Below are 20,608 nucleotides of genomic sequence, written 5' to 3' on the forward strand. Positions count from 1 at the left end.
CTCCCACCCCACTGTCCTGCTGGTAATAGCTTATCTAAAGTGATCAACAGGTGGGCCATTTCCAGCACAAATCCAGGTTTTCTCACCCTCCACCCCCCACACAAATTCACTCTCCTGCTGGTGCTAGCCCATCCAAAGTGAGAAAACCTTGATCTATGCAGGAAATAGCCCTACTTGATTACGTAAAGAGTTGTCACTTTGGATGGGCTAGCACCAGCAGGAGAGTGAATTTGTGTGGGGGGGTGGAGGGTGAGAAAACCTGGATTTGTGCTGGAAATGGCCCACCTGTTGATCACTTTAGATAAGCTATTACCAGCAGGACAGTGGGGTGGGAGGAGGTATTGTTTCATATTCTCTGTGTGTATATAAAGTCTGCTGCAGTTTCCACGGTAAACATCTGATGAAGTGAGCTGTAGCTCACGAAAGCTCATGCTCAAATAAATTGGTTAGTCTCTAAGGTGCCACAAGTACTCCTTTTCTTTTTACTGTATTACTGCCAGCTAAGACGGACCTCCATTAGCATAAGAGGGAGAAGACTGATTTTTCGAGCCAATGGTTCCAAATTTTATCCCCATTTCTACACAACAGTGATTTAGCTGTCAAATATCGTTTAAGTATGTGGGCAGTTGCTTGATTCATTACAAGACATTGCCAAGGCCTGGGGATGGTGGCAAGTCACAGAGCAACACTGCCATGCTGGATCATCCTGCACGCAAAATATGCTACAACATTTTAAACAATCACCCAAGAGATGACACAAGCCAGTTGCTTAACCAAGGTAATACGATTTGTACTCTGTACATTTGGGATGATCTCTTAAGACAACAGGCTGCCTAATAAGGCTCAGTTCTTGAACCGGTTTCATTGTAATTTCTGTAAAGAGCGTGCCTCTTCCAGGCCACGCATTTCTAAAAGGCTGACACAGATCGTTGGCCATCATTATAGGTAGATCAACTCAAAGTAATGTGGTTCTCCTTCTCCATAGATTTCTGCCTTTTTATTCATTTAAGCACACCCAGGTCAGAATGTGGGAGCAGAAAAGCACCACGGGCGAAATCTGACTGAAGGTGTTGAAAATTTTGTCACTGATTATGGGGCCAGGATTTCACTCCAAGTTTGTCTTACAGAATTGCATTCATTTCAGACCCCAACAGACTTTTGAGACTTAGACTGAATTCACGGTGTTGCATCCGATGAAGTGAGCTTTAGCTCACGAAAGCTTATGCTAAAATAAATTGGTTAGTCTCTAAGGTGCCACAAGTACTCCTTTTCTTTTTGCAAATACAGACTAACACGGCTGTTACTCTGAAACCTGTCTTTCATTTGGCTTCTTTATCCTACATCTGGACTTTGAATAGATTGATCCAATTGGTAGGTTTAAAGTTAGATGCAAAATGAGGGTGGAGCAATCACACTGTTTCTGAAATTAAGATTAATCTCCTACTGCCACTAATAAACCTTTGACATCCAGACATCAACTCACTCCCAAATCTGGCCCTTTTAATCTTTCCTGATCACCCACCCACATAGTAACCCACAGAGCAATTCAATCCTCCAGCAGCCTGTGCAGAAACGAGCCTGTTAAATGAAGAAACTAGCTATTCATAATTAAAGATTTTAGCAGAAATTTAAAAGAAAAAAAGTTCATGGTCTATTGTTTAGGCCAGTTTATCAAAGTGCCGGAACAACATGATTATCCATCTTGTTGGTAGGAATAAACCTGCTGTGGACCAATTTATGTCCAGGGAACAGATAGGATTGAGGGGCTCAACTAAATTGCCTGACTTTTCCTAGGTAAGATGGATGTTCTGTTGCTTCCTAGAATGCATCACCAATCCTTAAACCCAAACAGAAATGAAAAACCAACTCCTGATGGCCAAGGATCAGGAGCAATAAAAGGACTTTTACCGTCTTTCTCATGAAAGCCTACTTTGGGAGTAGTGGGCTCAGGTAACAGGGTCATGGTTTCATTTAGAACTAGGAAGATGAGGTCTGTGAGGAAACTGCCACTGTTGAATTAAATCAGGAAGAACAGCATTTACAGGAGAAAAGTGATACCAAATTTACCTGCTGAAGGCCTGATTAAGCCATCATCAACTGTGGGACATGGGCAGGCAGCAGAACTCACAGAAGAGCCAGATACAACTGCACTTAAACAGTGCCAATTCAGAGTGACTCCACTGAGCTATCAGAACCTGGCTCAAATTGTAGTCACTGATGACACCTAAAAGTGACTACAGAAAACAGGAGTAAAAGCAAAGAGAAAAGGAGTACTTGTGGCACCTTAGAGACTAACCAATTTATTTGAGCATGAGCTTTCGTGAGCTACAGCTCACTTCATCGGATGCATACCGTGGAAACTGCAGCAGACTTTATATATACACAGAGAATATGAAACAATACCTCCTCCCACCCCACTGTCCTGCTGGTAATAGCTTATCTAAAGTGATCATCAGGTTGGGCCATTTCCAGCACAAATCCAGGTTTTCTCACCCTTGGATGGGCTATCACCAGCAGGAGAGTGAATTTGTGTGGGGGGGTGGAGGGTGAGAAAACCTGGATTTGTGCTGGAAATGGTCCAACCTGATGATCACTTTAGATAAGCTATTACCAGCAGGAGAGTGGGGTGGGAGGAGGTATTGTTTCATATTCTCTGTGTATATATAAAGTCTGCTGCAGTTTCCACGGTATGCATCCGATGAAGTGAGCTGTAGCTCACGAAAGCTCATGCTCAAATAAATTGGTTAGTCTCTAAGGTGCCACAAGTACTCCTTTTCTTTTTGCGAATACAGACTAACACGGCTGTTACTCTGAAAGGAGTAAAAGCAGCATCAGGAAAGCCCCAGCAGGTTTGAACGTTACAGCAATGAGTAAAGATCATATTGTATCTAACCCAAAGCAGCCTGAGGGGCCTCCACTCCACTTAACTGCAAGAATCAGATCATGTGATCTATAATATGGTCTTAAATCCATGGCTTTTAAAATCTCTCCACTGTAGGACTAGGACAGCTGGTAAGTTTTTCTCTGCCCTAGTCAAACCCGATTTAAAACCCAGTATTTCCAACAACTAAAAAAAACCTAAAAAGGCAGTAACTGTAACACGGATGGAGGGAGCCTCCAAAAGTAACTGTTTCACACTGTACATAACCAATTACATTAACTCTGATCCTGAATAAGGGAATCCTCACTACACAGCTTAAAGAAGAGTAGGAAGAACACATTACTTACCGTGTATAGCTCATTGGTGACCTTCAAGAGTTCTTCATGCATCTGTAGACCAATTTCTTTACTCTAGGACAAAAAACATTGAAAGATAAATTAAGATTCTGTTATGTTCACAATATTTACTTTTTCTTACAAAGGTCAGCACACTTGGGGGGGGAGGGAATAAACGAACAAGTTGTGCGACCTTGCACGGTTCTATGCTTACATGACATAATACTTAATGGTTTTCAGCCCTGCTCGTTGTCAGGTGAGCTCTGGATGCTTTTTGCTGTGCTGCTGGCAGACCCTGCCTGTAAGGCCAGCACTGCCAGCCACCAGAAGATTGCCTAGGAGAGGTGGATCCTTCAATGGCACAAAGATTCATGAGCCAGCTCGCCCCTGCAGGGGGGTGGGGGGGGGTGCGGCCAGGGATAGAAAGCATGGCTCAGCTGATCCCCAGAGCCTGTACTGGTGCCTTGGGGCTAGCAGGTGTACATTAATCCAGCCTTTGGGTTGCTCTTGGCTATGCTGAGGGACCACACTGGCACACAGCCAGCCCAGGATTAGAGGAAAGCAAAAGGCACTTTGCCACATGCCCCATCCTGAGCTGGACTGCATACACCTCAGCCGTAGCCTGGGATGTGGGCCTTCGTCTTCAACTATTAACTAACTTGTCAGTTCTTTCTTCCTGCCGCAGCTGGGAGCTCGGCACTCTGACGGAATGCCAACAAACACCTCCTTCCATCACCACAGTGCACGTTTATTCAGCCCCTTTCATCAGGGCAAGGTTAGGTCAAGCACTCAGTGTTCTGCCCAGGCAGGTAGCACAGAAGCCATCGCAATTACAACACTGGCAAAAATCTAGCAAACCTCTGATAAGCATGTTGGACTCCAGTGAGTTCTGCTGCAGTAACCATGCATCTTCAGTGTGTTTGAAAAAAAAAAAAAAAAAAAGGATTGTGGGATGACGACATCCCCTTTCAATGATGTGACACACTTGCAACATAATCAGTGGGGTCAGGGGAGGGTGATGAACAGAAGGAAGGGGCTCAGATAATATGGTGATGGGCAACAGCAGATCGATATCAGAGACGGGAAGGGATTCATGTTACAGGATTACAATTCAGGAATATGGTGACTCTTAGGACTCACTGATCACGGGCATAATGGAAGAGGTGAGGGTTTGGGCTGGGTGGTGGTTCCGCACAGCGAAGCAGCGAGGGCGTTCCACACTGGAGGGATGCCAAATATCTGGGGTGGGGGAGTTCATCTGTTTTGTTGGGGTTTTTTTTTTTTTTTAACAAATAAGGTCTGAAACATGGTATAATGAGATGTATTTGTTCCAAACTCCTTCATCACTTGTGTCCAAGTGAATCCTGCTAATCCCTAGCAGATGCATTCACACCCATCCCACAGAGAACAAAACACAGCAACTTAAAAATGCCGCTGCTATCTAGCTGCATTTTTCACATTACTTTCATGCTTGCAGGGTTTTTCCTTTTCTCAGTTTACAGAGGAGCGGGTAGATTTTGGCAGCACAAAAGGTTTCTGGCAATGCCTTTTTAAAACACATTCTGCCCCCACCCAGATTTGCCCTCTGTTGCTTCCACTTGCTTCCTAGACAAGATTTTCCATCCCTTGCTCTGCTTCAGCACCAACCAAATGTGTAGACTTTAATTACGTGTGTATTTTAGAAATGAAATTCCCCCGTGGCGTGGGGAATGCTCCCAGGGTTTTATTTACAACACTTCTACAAATCCTGTCTCATATCCTTCCTGCTTCAGAAACTGAAATGACACCATCAAGTAGGCTGCCAATACACTTCAGGACTCTGTTTTTCACATTTATAAACTTGAAAACCAAAATACAGATGTTTTCTGCTTTCACTGCACCTAGAATGTTAGCAAGGGGCCGCCGCAAATTAACCAAGACTTTTATTTCCATGTATTTTTTTTAAAAATCCTTATTCAAATAAAATCCATAAATGTAGATGTGAATAACACCACCACTGTACAGACCTGTACATCCATGTTGCACCTCTCAATTACTGCACTCCTCATTCGCCCCTGTATCACCCAAACCAGGTTTCAGACACCATGGTGATGAGTGCGATACAGAGGTCTATACAGTTGGATGAAAAAATTTCTCATAACGTCTCTGACCCTACGAAGTTCTGAGTAGCCCCAGCTCCCTCTGTGTTCAGGAGGAGCTGAGGGCATTTCCATTCCAGCAGGAGGCACTAAGCATCTCACAGAATCAGGACCTTGGTGTAATTTCTCTGCATTGTGAATCCACAGTCATTAAACTGATTTTATAGAAATATTATTTTGCTAACATAACTCATGCCATTCAACACTGAACGCTGTGGGTCTAACATTTTTCTGGTTTCTCATTTCAGGGATTCTGTCCAATGTTAGGAGACAGGAAGGTAGAAGGGCAGTTGGGTCCCCGGATGGCTGCAATAGCATTTTATATCTTTATGTTTAACTAGCACTTTTCATTCTGAGGCATCCCAAATTTTACATGCTGTAATCTAAACTAATATCCAGGTATCACTTAATCCACCACACAAATGCAGCCAACTCTGGGGAGAAACACAGTAATGGCCTAGCAGCACAGAGCAACAACTGCATAACTGAAGAATACTGCATACAGTTGAAAGTACATAGGGGATTGAGATTGGAAGCATATAAATGCCAAATATGGAAATTTCACCAGGATCCCAAGGTTAACCGTTGTAAAAAATGCCATCTCATCTTTAACGAGCTCAAACGGTCAGGAAAGACAGCATACCTAGCAGCAGAGCACTCCCAGACATCATGCAGGGTTTTCGCTTCAGTACCAATTTAGCGGGCAGAGTGCAACCTGCAGAGTCACTAACACCATGTGCTGGAGTATCTTTTGTAAGTGATTGCAGGAAATCCCCCATTCAGCTAGTGATCCTGCTTAGCTTGTAGAAACGAACAGGATCACATCTGCCCTTCCTTTATTTCACTTTGGGTGGATCAATGTCTGTATGAGAATCAGTCAAAATACTTCTCAAATGAGGCAGTACACTACAAAAGTAACCACTTCAGTGCCACATAATGAAGGCCTCTGTTTCCACTCCAGCACTGGCAGGGCCTTAGAAAGCTTAGGGAGGACAGTCCATCGTAAATGTAAAGTTTCATGGGTATTTTTCCTTGGCATCCTGTGCTCCCTGAGGCTGAAATCCCAGTATCAATTAATTTTTTTATTTTGCCAGACAAGGAGATGGAGTTTTTAATCATGATATAGCCTCCCAGCTCCCACAATATGAATATAACATTTCACAGGAGAGGGCATTTCTTAGGGAGATGCTGATTTATTCTTGGCCACAAACAAAGTCAAATCCTCACTTAAAAATCCAGAGGTTGGATGTTACTGCACATGTGCATCCACTACTTCCTGTTTCTTTTGTAATTACATCCAGATTCTCTCTGTGGACTCTTTTTTGGCCTTAGTACGTTCGTTATATTTTGAAGACAGGTTTAAAATAAAGTATAGACCCCCAAAACACTAAGCAGTCACTTTTAGAGTTCCTCAGACAACTCAATATATGTTTGTGCATGCAGTTAGTATGAGCAACATCTCCTGGGTCTGTTGGTTGGATGGCTTTAACCAAGGAAGCCCACATCAGACAGAAGACCTGTAATTACAGCTGCGTGGGTAACCTATGCACATCCAAAAAGTTTAAGTTTAGATTACTAAAAATTAGTCTTTAGTATGCAGGTGCAGCTGAGAAGATAGCCAATTAACAGGCTGCAATTTAACTCTGAATGATATTTCAGATAAGAATAAAATACAATTTTCAAAAGTGACTAGGAATTTGGTGTGCCTTGCTTTTTGAGTGCTTAAACTGGGATACCTTAAAGAGGTTGGATTTTCAGAAGGAGCTAAGTACACCCTGCTTTCTGAAAATCAGGCTCCTTTAGGGTGTTTCAAATTGGGCCCCCAAATTGAGGCAGTGAAAATCTCCAGCTATTCATAGCAGTAGCCTTCCGTTAACATAGAGTTAACAAAGATTTGTTTCACTCACAGCTCAACCCAGACACCCAGTATTTCAACTATTTAGCCTTTCCCACACCAGCAAAAGGCCTAACCCAAAATTCAAGCTCCAAATACTCTGAGTTTGAAGGAGTTCAGATGGAGATCTGACCTGCATAGCTGACCTCTAATCTTTTGCAGCTGCCAAGCCAAAACCCCTGAACTAAACCCCTCCCAAACTAAATGGAGAAGGGTGGTCTTGTGGTTAAGACACTGAAACAAGACTCTAAATTCCTGGATTCAGTTCTTGCTTCTGCCTCCGACTTCCTGCGTGACTGCGGGCAAGTCAGCGAGGCCATAATTTTCAAACCTGGGTACCTAAAATTAGGCTCTTGAATCCAGCTAAATATAAGTGGCCTGATTTTCAGAAGTGCTGCTTACCCACAAATTCCACTGAAGAAAATGGAGCTGCAGGTGTGCAGCACATTTAAAAATTGGCTCAGTTAGAAGCACTTCATTTGCACTTTCTAGACTCTAGAGGTTGCTGGGAACCAGAGCAGTCCTATTATAACACAAGTCAGAACAGCCCTTGGGATTGCTCTACTTTGAACTGTGCTGTCTTGCCCCCTGGATGTCTAATAGGCCCCTTGTCCTCCATCACCCGCAAACTCACCCCAGAGTGGGGAGCTTAGTGTTGCTTACCAGCTCTACACTGCATGGAAAGCCCTGCTGTTCTGAGTGGTTGGGGTAAAGGGGCCAGGATCTCAAAGACAACAGCTCACTAGTTCACACTGTTGGCTCCTTTCCCAAATGCAGCTAGGCAAGAAGCCAAAGGACACTCAAATCTCTTCAGAGTTTGCCCCCTCTCTTCTAAACAAGAGAAAAATTACACCAAATCTATTTATGAGGAGACAAAGTCAAAATGTCAGGCAGCGCGTTCCAATTCGCTGGCACCATCTGCAAAAATCCAACCTTTAATTTAGCTGCCTGATTTATGCCTTCCATTCCTATTAGAAAGCAGTTACTTGGAGCAAGCAAGCGAGAGCTAAAGATGGGTTCAGTTTAGGAGCCCTTATTAAAATCACTGCTGCTGCAAGGGGAAAAAGAAAAAAGAAAAAAAAAGCACAGCAAGATACAGTGCGGCCCCCTTGACAACACAGAGAGTGAGCATTAAAAAAAAAAAAAAAGGCAGTTCCTTATTTGCAGACACCATATCGTCATTAGGTTTCCATCCAGAATATTGCAGTACAAAACATAACCAAATTCACTTCACTGTCACGGCAAGTAATTAAATCCCAGCTCAGGGAATAACATAGCACTAATTATTTCAAGCACAGCAATGTGTGTGTCTGTTATGTTTTTCCCTATGTTCTATCCTAATAAAACAAACTAAGAGAAGCTGGGGAAGGAGAACAGAACCCCTTCTGGGGGTCTGCACCTGTAGTGCTTCCCCCTCATAAGACAGCAACCACCATAGGCATCTACCAAAACAATGTGCTGAGGTTGAAGAGGGGACACCGATTTGTACGGACAGGAGATCAAACTGGATCATCTTCAATAACCATTCTTAGGAAGGAAATAAACTCAGAGGCTATCAGTAATACTAATAATGGCCCAGACCATCTCCTATGTGGAACATGAGTGAGTAGAAGCCTGGGAACATTTCGTTAGCAGAGTCTCCTCTCTCTTTTTACCTCAAAGGTGGGGTTCGCCTCCTTCATGGAGTAGGCTGGGAGTTCATCTCTGCAAATACAGATAAGCTAGAGGACAGGGATGGCTGAACAGGGGGCCCGTCCATATACAGTGCTTCAGGACACCTTCCCACACACACACACGGCTCAACCCCTTTAGGGAGGGCCACAGTGCACAGAGAGGACACTTTAATGATCATCTCACTCTGGACTACGTCGGAGGGATGAGAAAAACACACACTCCAGGCATGAAGCCCAACCTCCCCAAGAAAGATTCCAGTGGATCCGGGAAAAGAGGGATGATGCCACGGAGACTGCAAACTTCCCAGACAGGGACTCATTTAGTTTATAGCTTGTCTCCAGGCCAAGTGGATGATTTGGCCTGATGACTCTTACCAAACGAGAGTATTCTATACATTAATAAGTTGACTCTTGCATCCCATATATGAGGTAAATACCGTTGTCTTCATATGCGTGGCGGGGAAGCGGATGCAGAGAGGTTAACAGACCTCCCCTGGTCACTGATGGTCATTCTCAGAGTCAGGATTAGAACTCTGGAGTGCCTGGCTCCCCTACACTTAAACCACATGATGATGCCCATACCTCCCAAAGATGATTATTAAAAATAAACAAAACAGATCAGAGTTCTTCAAACCCTGGCCCGTTTCTAGAACAAGGCACAGCCATCCATTCTGAAGGTGCGGAAATGTTCAGCTAACATTTTCCCTCCACCCCTTATTATTTTCCCATTTTCACTGCATGCCCCTCCAGCTTTCATCATGGACCAGATGCACTGAAATACAGAGATAAGGGGCTTTCTCATGATATTTGCAGCTTCAGTCAAAGGAGGAAGTACCAGAAACCTGATAAAGAATCCAGCTCAGGTTTGCAGCTCCTAAAGGTTCAGATGAAGACATTTTGGGGACTGCAGAATAGCTTCCCAATGACAATGATTGACAATGAACTAGAAATTATACTGCAGGGCACAAACCTTTATGAGGCAGGGAATGGACTGGATGATCCAAAAGGTTTTTTCCCCCATCTCTAATTCCTACCACTTTATGACCTGAACCAAAACCTTTTGAAAACCACCCATCAATAAAAACTGAATTTATACAGTCAGATCCCAAAGTCATGTACAAGCTGAAATGTAGCCACCTCAGAGCAGGAAAACAGCAGCCTCTGAGCTTTTAAAAGGAACACTGGACACAAAAGAGTTCCTTTTTTTGGTTTGGTTTTAATCTGACATTGCCCATGCTTGCAAATCCTTTTTTTTTAATGGGGAAATATTTTGGTTGCCAGAGAGAAGTAGAACCAGTGGCACAAGTAATAGAAAAAAATAAAATAAAAAAAGTTGTGTCTCACCACTGGAGACCCAAAAATGGAGATACCCATAATCAGAGGCCACTTTTGAAACGGCTCGCCCATATGTCCGAAATGCCCTTGTCACAGTCCTCTTAGTGGCACTGGGATATTTGTATTGTAAGTATTCATGTTTCTGTTTGGACCTGAATACACAATCCCAGTGTTCAGCACCAGAGCTGGCTGGAAAACAAAATATTCCCGATATGAAAAATTTCAACTTTTGGGGGAGGGAAATTATTCCGAATTGGGAGGTGGAGTCAAAAAATTTTGCAGGAGACAAATTCTGAAAAATTCTATTGGGGAGAACCAAAATGGAATTTTTCATCTGGATCCCCAGGTTACCAGGGGAATCAGGGACTCAGCTGTTGGGGGAGTCAAGCAGCCTGGGGCTGCTGAGGAAGTGGAATCCCTGAGATCCCTGATTCTGGAGCAGCGAGCCATGGAGCTATGAACCCTCAAAACCCTGGACTGCCACAGAGCTGTGATCTCGGGATCCAGGGATCACAGGTTCTTGGTTTCTCATCAGATTGCCAGGCAGGTTGCCAAGGACGCAAGCAGATGAGCTGTCAGGAAATCAGGCAGAACTTGCCTGGTTTTCATCTGAATATCAGGAACGTGTTGATTTCGACAAACCAGTATTTTCCAATGGAAAAATTTTCCTTTGTGAAATTTTCGACCGGCTCTATACAGCACGCAGTGTGCCAGACCATAAGCCATTCTAGTGAAATTTATGTGTGTGTTTTGGAGGACTGATGGATTTTACCTAACAAGGAAACACATCCACCAGAGGACAATTGCCCTTTGTCATTGTAACTTTAACAGACGAGTGCAATAAGAAAAGCGATATCATTACAGGGTCTTTTTATAAAATCCCAAGACACATTTAATATCCCTTTGGGCTTTTCCTTCACCATAAAAGTCATCAGTATAACACTACCAAGCCTTAGAGTAACTAATGAAAGGCCTCGAGGTTGGGTTTTAAGATTGCAGTAAACTATTGTGAAGATTATAACAAGTGCCATGGCTTTAGATTACTAGGCCCATAGAAGGACAGCAAAGTGGTCAGGGATATAAGAGGGTCACTTGATATTGAGTCATTCCTGCCCCTGAATCAACTCAAATAGGTAGCTAAGAGGCACTGTAACTGGCAGTCAGGATTATAGCAGTAGGTTCCACACCAGATTCTAATGCATTGCCGAGTGGAGGAGGGTGCATAATTCACTTAATTGCTGCGATAAAATCCAAACACAGGGAGGTGGATAATAGCTGGGTGAAACCTGCCACATACTACAGAGATCAATGGTGCTGATTAGACCTTCTCACACATCCAACGTGTTGGGATTATAACCCTTTCCTTTGCAAAGAGAACCCATGGCAGCCATTTTACACCATCCCAAATGACTGTGCCACATTGAGTACTGATGCAAGTGTCACAATATAATGATGTAATGTCATTTGAAGCCAATGAACATGAGGTGGCAGCAGGGAGAAATAATTATGGTGCTTCCACCACAACATAGCTCACAACAGGCTCTATTTACAGATGAAAGAGTAATTCTCTCTACCTGGTATTGCTCCAAGGAAACTGACACTCCACTAAAATACTCCATTATCCTACAGTAATGGCCCAAAGTACTATATTACAGGGGATGCCTATTGCAAAGGTTGCCGAACACTTTCCATGTTAACCCCCTCTTTTCAATGGCGAATAACTCTGGCAAACTTTAACCATTTGGGCTCAAATTTGCCATGACTGAGGTCTGCCTCAAGTTGAATTTTTTCTGGAAAGCTTGAGCAAAAAGGCTGTGCCTATTTCCAAAAGGTTAGTGAAAAATAATAATTAGCACCATGGGTATGTGACATATTTTACAGGCATGTAAGAAGACTGAGGATTACCCCCAAAAGCTTATCTAAGTAGACAACATACAAACTGGGGGCAGGAAGGATGCAATTCTTTTTACTTACTTACACACACACACACCCTATTTGCATTTTGTGTGCTGTATTCCCACCCCCTTACCCCCTTTAGCTCCTATCCCTCCTCATTAACACTTCAATTTTGGTCTCTCTAACCTTTAACCATTTCCTTTTTGAAGTCGGTTGGTTTTCTTTCCTCATTTCCTTTTTTTCTTTTGTTTTAAATTTTTTTACTCTTTTCCAATTTTCCTTTCTTCTTGCAAGCTATAGTGCCAGGCCATTACTGTAGAATGCTAATGGGATTTTTGCTTCTTGGGGCCACTGTAGTAATAACAATGGCTTTCCAAGAAATATGACTTCTCTTTAGCATGATAGAAGGATTTTGATAAATAATTTCTGCTGCTTCCCTAAAACAACAGAGACTATTCTCCTATTTGGACATGTTGAGCCAAACTGTCAGCTGGTATAAACTGATATACCTTGTTTATGTACAATTGCTGTAGTTCCACTGAATTCAATGGAGATATGTCGACTTCCACCAACTTAAAATCTGGCCCTATTGGTTTGCCCTGGCTCTCACTAAAACGCCCAGTGACAAGGGGGTGCAGAGCCCAGCTGCAGAAAAGCTCATTATTTTCTGCCTTATCAAAAGCCAAGATGCTTGGAAACATCCTTGTCCCTGGAGCTCCAAACAGATTTATATAACCAACACTATAACTCAGCTCCCTGAGGAGAGCAGCTTGCATCTGGGTTTTTTTTCCGGGTTCATAATTCCCGGTAAGGAGAAAAAGAAACAAAACGCACCACACACACATGCAAGAAGAAAGCGGGATCAAGGTTTGGGAAAGGGAATGATTTCAAAGTAGTTTTTCCTCGTCGTTCAAGGCTAACAAAGCCAACAGTGCTTTCAGTCAAAGAGAGAGTGTTCCAGGAGGAGGGAATGGGAGAGAGACATGCCTAACAGAATTGCACAGTCTCCTAACGTTACCAAGGACTAGGCTGATGGTTACTGTATGGGAATACACTGAGAGGCCATCTTCGAGAATCAAAGAGTCAACTCCATTCTCAGTCCTAGAGAAACTATGGATCCTCACTGGGTTCAAATTATCCATCTCCATGACAACATCATGGCCACCAAGAAAGGTTAGAATGAAACTGGCTCCACTGCAGAGCAGGAGAACAAGTGTGCCATAAATATAAGAAACCAAGATATTGAACTTCTCCAGAAGACTCCAGAGTTCAGAGATGTGCAGTGAAATCAGAAACCATCTTTGGAGGAAATGACAACAAGAAGCATCATTGGATCATAGTAGGGAGACATGAAAGAGGCTTCTAAGAGTGGGTCCAATGCAAGGGCAGGATATACTCCCTGATAAAGGACGTATTGGATATTAACACTGATTCTGCACCTCCCCACCCCCATGAGCTTTTATGAAATCATTTTTATTAGGAAAAGACAAAGCGGTTCAGACAAAAGTAAAAATTAACCCAAATCTTAGCCCCAAATTCAGAATCCAAACCTTACCTGAGGTTCCAAAAGTGTAAGTGTAAACTTCCCTTTTCCCATGTGACAGTTCATTTGAGGGAGTCAAACTGAGCCCTTTATTGGCTCTCTTAAATCCTGCCTACTCCAACACTTTTAAACACCAGCTCAGTCTCTCCAAAGTTCCCATTTCCCTCAGGCTCAGGTAAGCCAGTGGGCTGCCCCTTGGGCTAGCCATGCAGAAACCTATCTACCATTGGAAGGGTAAAGATCTTCAGTGGAGAACAATAAAATACAAAGCCACAATTTACTGGCTGATGATCCTGATGGGAGCTAAACTGAAGTCAGTAGGAGGTGAAGGAACTCAGCACCTCTCAGGACCTTTGTTGGCAAATTACCACTGTGCTGATCAAATGCAACTCAATTATGCAGGTCCTGATAGCTCACCAATTATACATCCCTCTCTTTACTGCAATAGTTTATATTTACATAATGAGAGCTCAATATACATTTGTAATGGGAGAAGTCACAAAACCTTCCAGTTCCTCTATGCACCCAGTGTGTCACAATCCATTAATAAATCCTGGACTGGGGGGATTCAAAGTGACATCTTGGAAACAAATGTTACCATAATTTATCATCAAAGAGCAATCTACAGCAAAACTAAACAGCTGAAGAACAATTAGGGATGCCTTTAACCCTTCTGGTGCTGGCCTATTTGCATGACACTCATCTATTAATATAGCCTATGACATGCTCTCCCCAGGATAAGGACTGGAAGTGCCATCAGTTGAGATATTCAAAACCACACTGGACAAAACATGGGAAAATACATTTTAGGGAACAATCGTGTTGGCTGCAGGGCTAGATTGGATGATCTAATAGGTATTTTCCATTTCTCATTTCTGGGATACTCCAATTCATCTGTGCCTAAACTACCTCATCAAAACACTGACAAAAATGAAAACCCACAACAACTCAGTTCTAAAGCTTCTGTCTGAAACGGTACACAGGGGGTTAAAGCATAGCGCTTATCCTCTTAAGGGTCAGCCTCCTGATATACGTTAATGGTAAATGATGACACAAAATAAGCCTTTTCAGTGATTTAGTTGGTCATTATTTCTAGGGACATGTGAGCCCTATTGTGATTTAAACCTCCAGGGACAAATGCAAGTGAAATCACACAACCCCACAACTCAATTGTGCAGCTTCCTTCTGATTAAAAGCAAGTGCTGACTTTGACAGGCTGCAGATGGAGTCAATGCTACTTTATTTCTGTCAGCAAAAGGAACAGAGAGTGGGGAAAGGAGAGACAGAGAGGAACAATTTAAACACACAGTAAGTACTTGTACCATTAAGTTTAAAAAAAGGCAAAGAAATGTAACATTGTCTAGTCAACAAAATATTTTATCACCTTGGCCTGGTATGAGATTGAAATATTTCAAACACAAGGCCCTTGTCTCGTCACCATTCAAGCACAGACATGTGCTACTGTGATTTAAAATGAGATATGCCATCCAAAGATGCACATTGGAACCAACTGGGTAGAAGGGAAATTTTTAAAAGTAAAATGTAAATAGCTTCTTTTGAGTCCTACTTAAATCTGAATTGGGCAAACAATGGACCCTTGAATCCAAACCCCTTCAAACGCCAAGGCAGTTACGGGGCAGAGAAAGGAGAAGGCTGTTCAATTTCAGGCCACCAGAATCAAACTTTTGCCCTTATGGTTTCAGTTCCAAGTCAGATCCAAAAATCAGAAGTGTTACAGTTTAGACCCAGATATGGCTGAAATATCATAAGAATGGCCAATTTTCAGGAGATTTTGGTCCATGGCAGCAGAATTTTAATAGTAATTGCTCATCCTACCAGATTCCCACCATTCAGGATGTCAGAAAGCTCACAAGACCACCTGATCCCATGAGATTACTGTTGGGCTGGAATCTCACAAGCCCAGCTTGACATTTTGGAAATGTCAAATCCAAATATTTGAACCTGAATCCTAACCTTGACACTATAACTAGCCTGAAACCTCAAACCCAGCTGAAACCAAATCGAGATTGGAGCAATGTCAATGCAGTCCAATTCTGTTAAAGCGAGAAGAGACTTTATGGGCAAGGAACTGATCCTATTCACTCACATGCAATTAGCCAGCCACACAGTATGGAAAATAAAATACTACACTTGTGCTCCAATTATAAGCTCTTCAGAAGGCCATCAGACGGGTCCAGTGTGTTTGCATTTGTATCTGTGATTGGTTCCATGGATGCTCTGAAGAAAATTTTGGCCAGGAATTTAGAAAGAGAACTGGGGAGTCTCAATTCCCAGATTCCTCCATTTCTCAGAGATACTTTCCAGAAACAAGAGGTGTAGCCCTGATCTCTCAAGTCAGTGGCAGAACTTCCATTTACTTCAATAGGGCTGGAATTTCACTGCAGGTTTCTTTAGCTCCTGCAAAAGCAAGATTTTTTACATTTCCCACATCCACACTATTTCTAATATGCTTTAAGAGCTTTGCATTTTTCATCTAAGGATTTCAGATTGCTTTACCATAGTGACTATTACTATCCCCACTTCACATCTGATCTCAAACCCAAAATCTAAAGCAGGTTCAAACTATCATTCTCCCATCTTCAACGGATCTCTAGTTTGTGCACAATCTCATAGGAAGTTAGTTTTTCACAGAGCAATGCAAGGATGGCTCCTTAATAAAAACTGCCCATTGCTTTGCTTACCTTCTTAAAGAGCCTGATGACGTCTTCGCTGATCTGCGAGAGGCGGACAATGACATTGTTCATGAAGATGTCATTCAGGGTAGCATGATCTCTGCTCTCTCGCCGAGTCTGGGTCAAAACTAGATACCAGCAATTCACAGGGGAAAGGAGGTGCTGATCCTTCCTGGGGAAACATGAATAATTCAAAGAGGGGTTTAATTCACAAGTGGATACTATCAATGATACTGATACAGTCATCTTCCGCTGAGTAAATCTGCTACTATCCCTTCCGCCTAACAAAATAGGTCTGAACTTAGCCTTGTAACTTTCACTAAAACCAGTGCAGCGTTTGATTAACTACTTGATTGCCATTCATAGCATGTGTTCTGGATTCAAGCTGTTCCCGCTGTGCACAGCTGATTAGAATGAAATGTGAGGTCTCATAACAAATATCCATAAAAGTGTTATTTCGTTGTATGCATTTATTATACCCAAAGCTAAATGAATGTGAAACCTCACATGTGCAGATCTGTGGATGGGATGGCTGGTCATCACATCTCATGTTACCAACATCCATAATCTCCTCAGGTCTGTGGTTGCACACTGCATTGGAACACAAATTGCAACAGTGCAAAGCAGAAAGTTCCCAAATCCTAGAAGCCAGACAAGGGCAGTTCCGGAGAACCACTGCTTTTCAAAGGAGAGAAAAATCAGAATGAACAGTAGAGTATGAGACCAAGTGTTTGCCACTAAGCAATCTCAGCGAGCATGAAGAGAGCTGTCGACCCCCAAGATGTGCATCTAAAATCAAATGAAAAATACAAAATACAATGCTGGAATACCAGATTATATGCTTTTAAGAACACTATTGGCAGAGCGATAGACTTCAGTGGGGGCTCCCAATCTGTGGTATGTGAGCTTGATGTTCCATCCATTAATTGACTACACAACAAATGTTTAAGAGGGTGACACCAATAAAATTTGGGAGTTGCTGAACTTCTCTCTCAGCTGTTATTCTATTACACTATTCTATTATAATGTACACACTTTTAGAGGACTCAAACAGGTCCACCAGGTATGTTCCTAATTTGGCCAAGTGACAGGTCAGGGATTAGAGATCTGCAGATTTAAAGGATCAGGGACGATCAGAGCTGGGAGGAGATCCCTGAAGGAACCCAGAGGAGGTTCCTGGGGAAAGGATGAAGGCAGGAGAGCAGCACAGGGATTTGCCAACTGACCTCCCCAAGCCAGAGAGCCAAAGCCAGAGGGCTGAACACAGGAGAACAAGAGAGCAACTTGCCTGCTGACTTCCAAGGTGAGAACTGGAGCTGAGGGCTGAAGTGGTTTGTTTGGACTTTTGTTAACCTGAAAGGGAACTGAACTTTGAGCATAACCCAGCTAGAGAGCTGAGCAACGTGAACCCCTGGGAGATACTGAAAACCCTGGAGAGGAGGAAATTGGGGCAGAAATTGCTTAGTGTGCTACACTCCCTCATCAGGGGGTGTCCAGGGTAGGCACACTCCAGTGACGAGAACCTTTTGTTTTTGCAAGAAAATGTTTATATTAGAGGCCACCTGTCATATTTTTGCATCACAGACCTTATTACTACTGTATGACCCCAATCTGGGATCAAGGCTCCACAGTGCTAGGCACTGTAAAAATAAACAAGAAAAAAGTGCACGTTTAGAACTAGGAGTGATGTTTGAAGTATTGTTTCAGAATCCAAGCCAGTGTTGCCAACTCTCATGATTTCATTGCAAGTCCCAGAATATTTAGCATTTTTCTTAAGGCCTCAGTTCCTGGATTCAGGTGACTCAGAGAATCTCAGCTTTCATTAAAAATGTTCCAGCCATGATGGTTGTGGAGAAAAGCCTGAAAAGGTGTCCAAGGTACATTCAAAAGACGTTAACCACAAGACAGAAAGAGCACATTATTTTTTTTAATCTCCTAATTTGAAAGCAAATCTCATGTTTCTGGAAGGCCCGACTGATGACTTTTAAATGCTTGGCACTGACAATATTGCTAAGGACCAGTAAGGACTTTGGGGCTCGACCCCACATGTTTAAAAAAGGATAATGCAAGAAAGGAGCTGTTGACTTAAATTTCTTCATCAGTGAAGGAACTCCAAGCCTAAATATAAACATGTATATACACACACACACACACAGTTTTCAGTTAAGTATCTCCACAAGCTGAGCAACTCAGATTCTCTAAGCTTCACCCACAGCTTTGTCCTTATTTACTATCCTCCTACAGTTGCCTGAAGCCAGCGAAACAGAAGAATTTTCCATGGAATGGAGCTTTTCTGATCATTGACCCCAGAGACAAGGTTGTGCTTAGCTGAATAGGGACATCTTCACATATAATCTGTTTTATATAGCCAGTAGTTTCTTCCCTTTCCCCTCCTGGGAAAGAAACCGAGGTCCATCCCAGAGTTCAGACTGCGCATTCTGTCATTCTCCACATTTTGCGCATTCTGTCACTTTGTAATGCAGTAGTCCCCAAACTTTTTAGGTGCCCCTTACCCCGGTCTGTGCCCCTCCCTCCCCTGAACTGGGGACAGGTCTGGGAAAGGAGTCATGGCCAGGGGCGAAGGCCAGCAGTGGAGTCCCAGCTAGTGGCTGAGGCCGCGAGCCGGGCAATGAGCGGGGGCAGTGGCTGGGGGGGGTGCTCCCTCCCCTCCCCGCATGAGGATTGGCCCAGGCCCCGCCACGCTCCCCTAGGGGGGCACACCCCACAGTTTGGGGACCAATGTTGTAATGATATTCAGGCCTTTAAAAAAACGCGTGGCCTGCAAGGGGAGAATTACACTTCAGTAACACAGTGAAGCCTCTCTATACAGCAGAAGGTGCAGGTCATAGCAGTGTGCCTGATATAACAGTAAAGCTGAATGTATTTCATCAGTGTTCGTTCCCAATACAATACATCATAATCTCATAACGTGAGAATTCTGATAATGACCCCTAGTAGTGTCATGGTGAACTGGTGACTGCCTGGTCTGCTCTCTCTAATTGTTTAGGAAGCAGACACCAGTCAGTTTGCTGGGAGGGTTTCTAACTACACAAATCTGGCATTCAGCTCTTTTCCCCCCACGCACCAACTTGGCAAAATTTCAGTCAGCAAGTGAGACAGACTTATTATTTCTGTGTCTAAATCTTCTCTGAACCTCACGCTCCACTTGGCTATTAACAAAGTCATGATTAATGACTATTTTAAGGCAAATTTGCACCAAAAATAGAGTGGGGGAAGTTCCAGCAATGTTTTGTCCAACACACAATCCATCGCTTTGCATACACATGTAATATTTTAAAAAGCTATTCTCAGATGGGGTCTCAAAGCGCTTCATAAACATCCGTTGGTTCACACAACCCCTTTGCGAGGTGGGAAAGTATTACTCCATCCATTTGAGAGACTGATAACCTGAGGTCCTATGCCCAAGCCTTCAATTGTCAGGCTGATCAGGAGAGTACCAAATTTCAAAGGAAAATATACCCAGATAATCCAGCCACTGAGACTGAGGTACCTGTATCTGTCTCTAGGTTTGGCTAAAAGCCAATGTAACCTTCTGACACATGTGTGTTCCAGGTCCCTCTCTGTGCTCAATCAACAGATGGTAGGACTTTGCTGCAGTCCTACCTAGAGAGTCCTGTCTCTTTAGTTCAAAATGTAGCAGTTCTTGTTTATAGCTCTGGAGGTCCCTGATTCAATCCCCAGTGCATCAGCCACTGTCATGTAAACACCTTTTACACAGCCATCCTGGGTGTCCAGCCTGATGGAAAGAGACCCTCTTAGGAGGTCAACTGTCAGGCATATCCCTCATTGTCTAGGGCAGTGATTTTCAACCAGGGGTCCGGGGCCCCCAAGGGGGCCATGAGCAGGTTTCAGGGGGCTGCCAAGCAGGGCCAGCTTTAGATTTGCTGGGGCACAGAGCAGAAAGCTGAAGCCCCACCACACGGGACTGAAGCCCGGCGCTCTGAGCCCCACCACCCAGGGCTGAAGCTGAAGACTGAGCAACTTAGCTTCACGGGGCCCCATGTGGCGTGGGGCCCAGGCAGTTGCCCTGCTTGCTACCCCCTAATGCTGGCCCTGGCTTTTATATGCCGAAAAACAGTTGTTGTGGCAGAGGTAGGCCATGGAATTTTTAATAGTATGTTGAGGAGGCCTCAGAGAAAAAGATTGAGAACCCCTGGCCTAGGGCTACATGGCCCACGTATAGATAGAGAGATGCAGCT

At 43.4% G+C, this 20,608-nt stretch overlaps 1 protein-coding gene across 5 annotated transcripts in view; it reads right to left on the minus strand.

Moving 5' to 3' along the window:
* SRGAP3 (SLIT-ROBO Rho GTPase activating protein 3) overlaps nucleotides 1–20,608 on the minus strand; it is a 226,838-nt gene that overhangs the window by 73,230 nt on the left and 133,000 nt on the right. For all 5 annotated transcript variants that reach the window (XM_048858312.2, XM_048858315.2, XM_048858313.2 and 2 more), the window contains 2 exons: nucleotides 16,398–16,560; nucleotides 3,229–3,291 (listed from right to left, as the gene is read on the minus strand). In XM_048858312.2, coding sequence (XP_048714269.1) covers nucleotides 3,229–3,291; nucleotides 16,398–16,560 — 226 coding nt within the window. The remainder of the gene's footprint in view (nucleotides 1–3,228; nucleotides 3,292–16,397; nucleotides 16,561–20,608) is intronic.

The sequence above is a fragment of the Caretta caretta genome, chromosome 7 (assembly GCF_965140235.1).
Source record: "Caretta caretta isolate rCarCar2 chromosome 7, rCarCar1.hap1, whole genome shotgun sequence".
NCBI classification, from domain to species: domain Eukaryota; kingdom Metazoa; phylum Chordata; order Testudines; family Cheloniidae; genus Caretta; species Caretta caretta.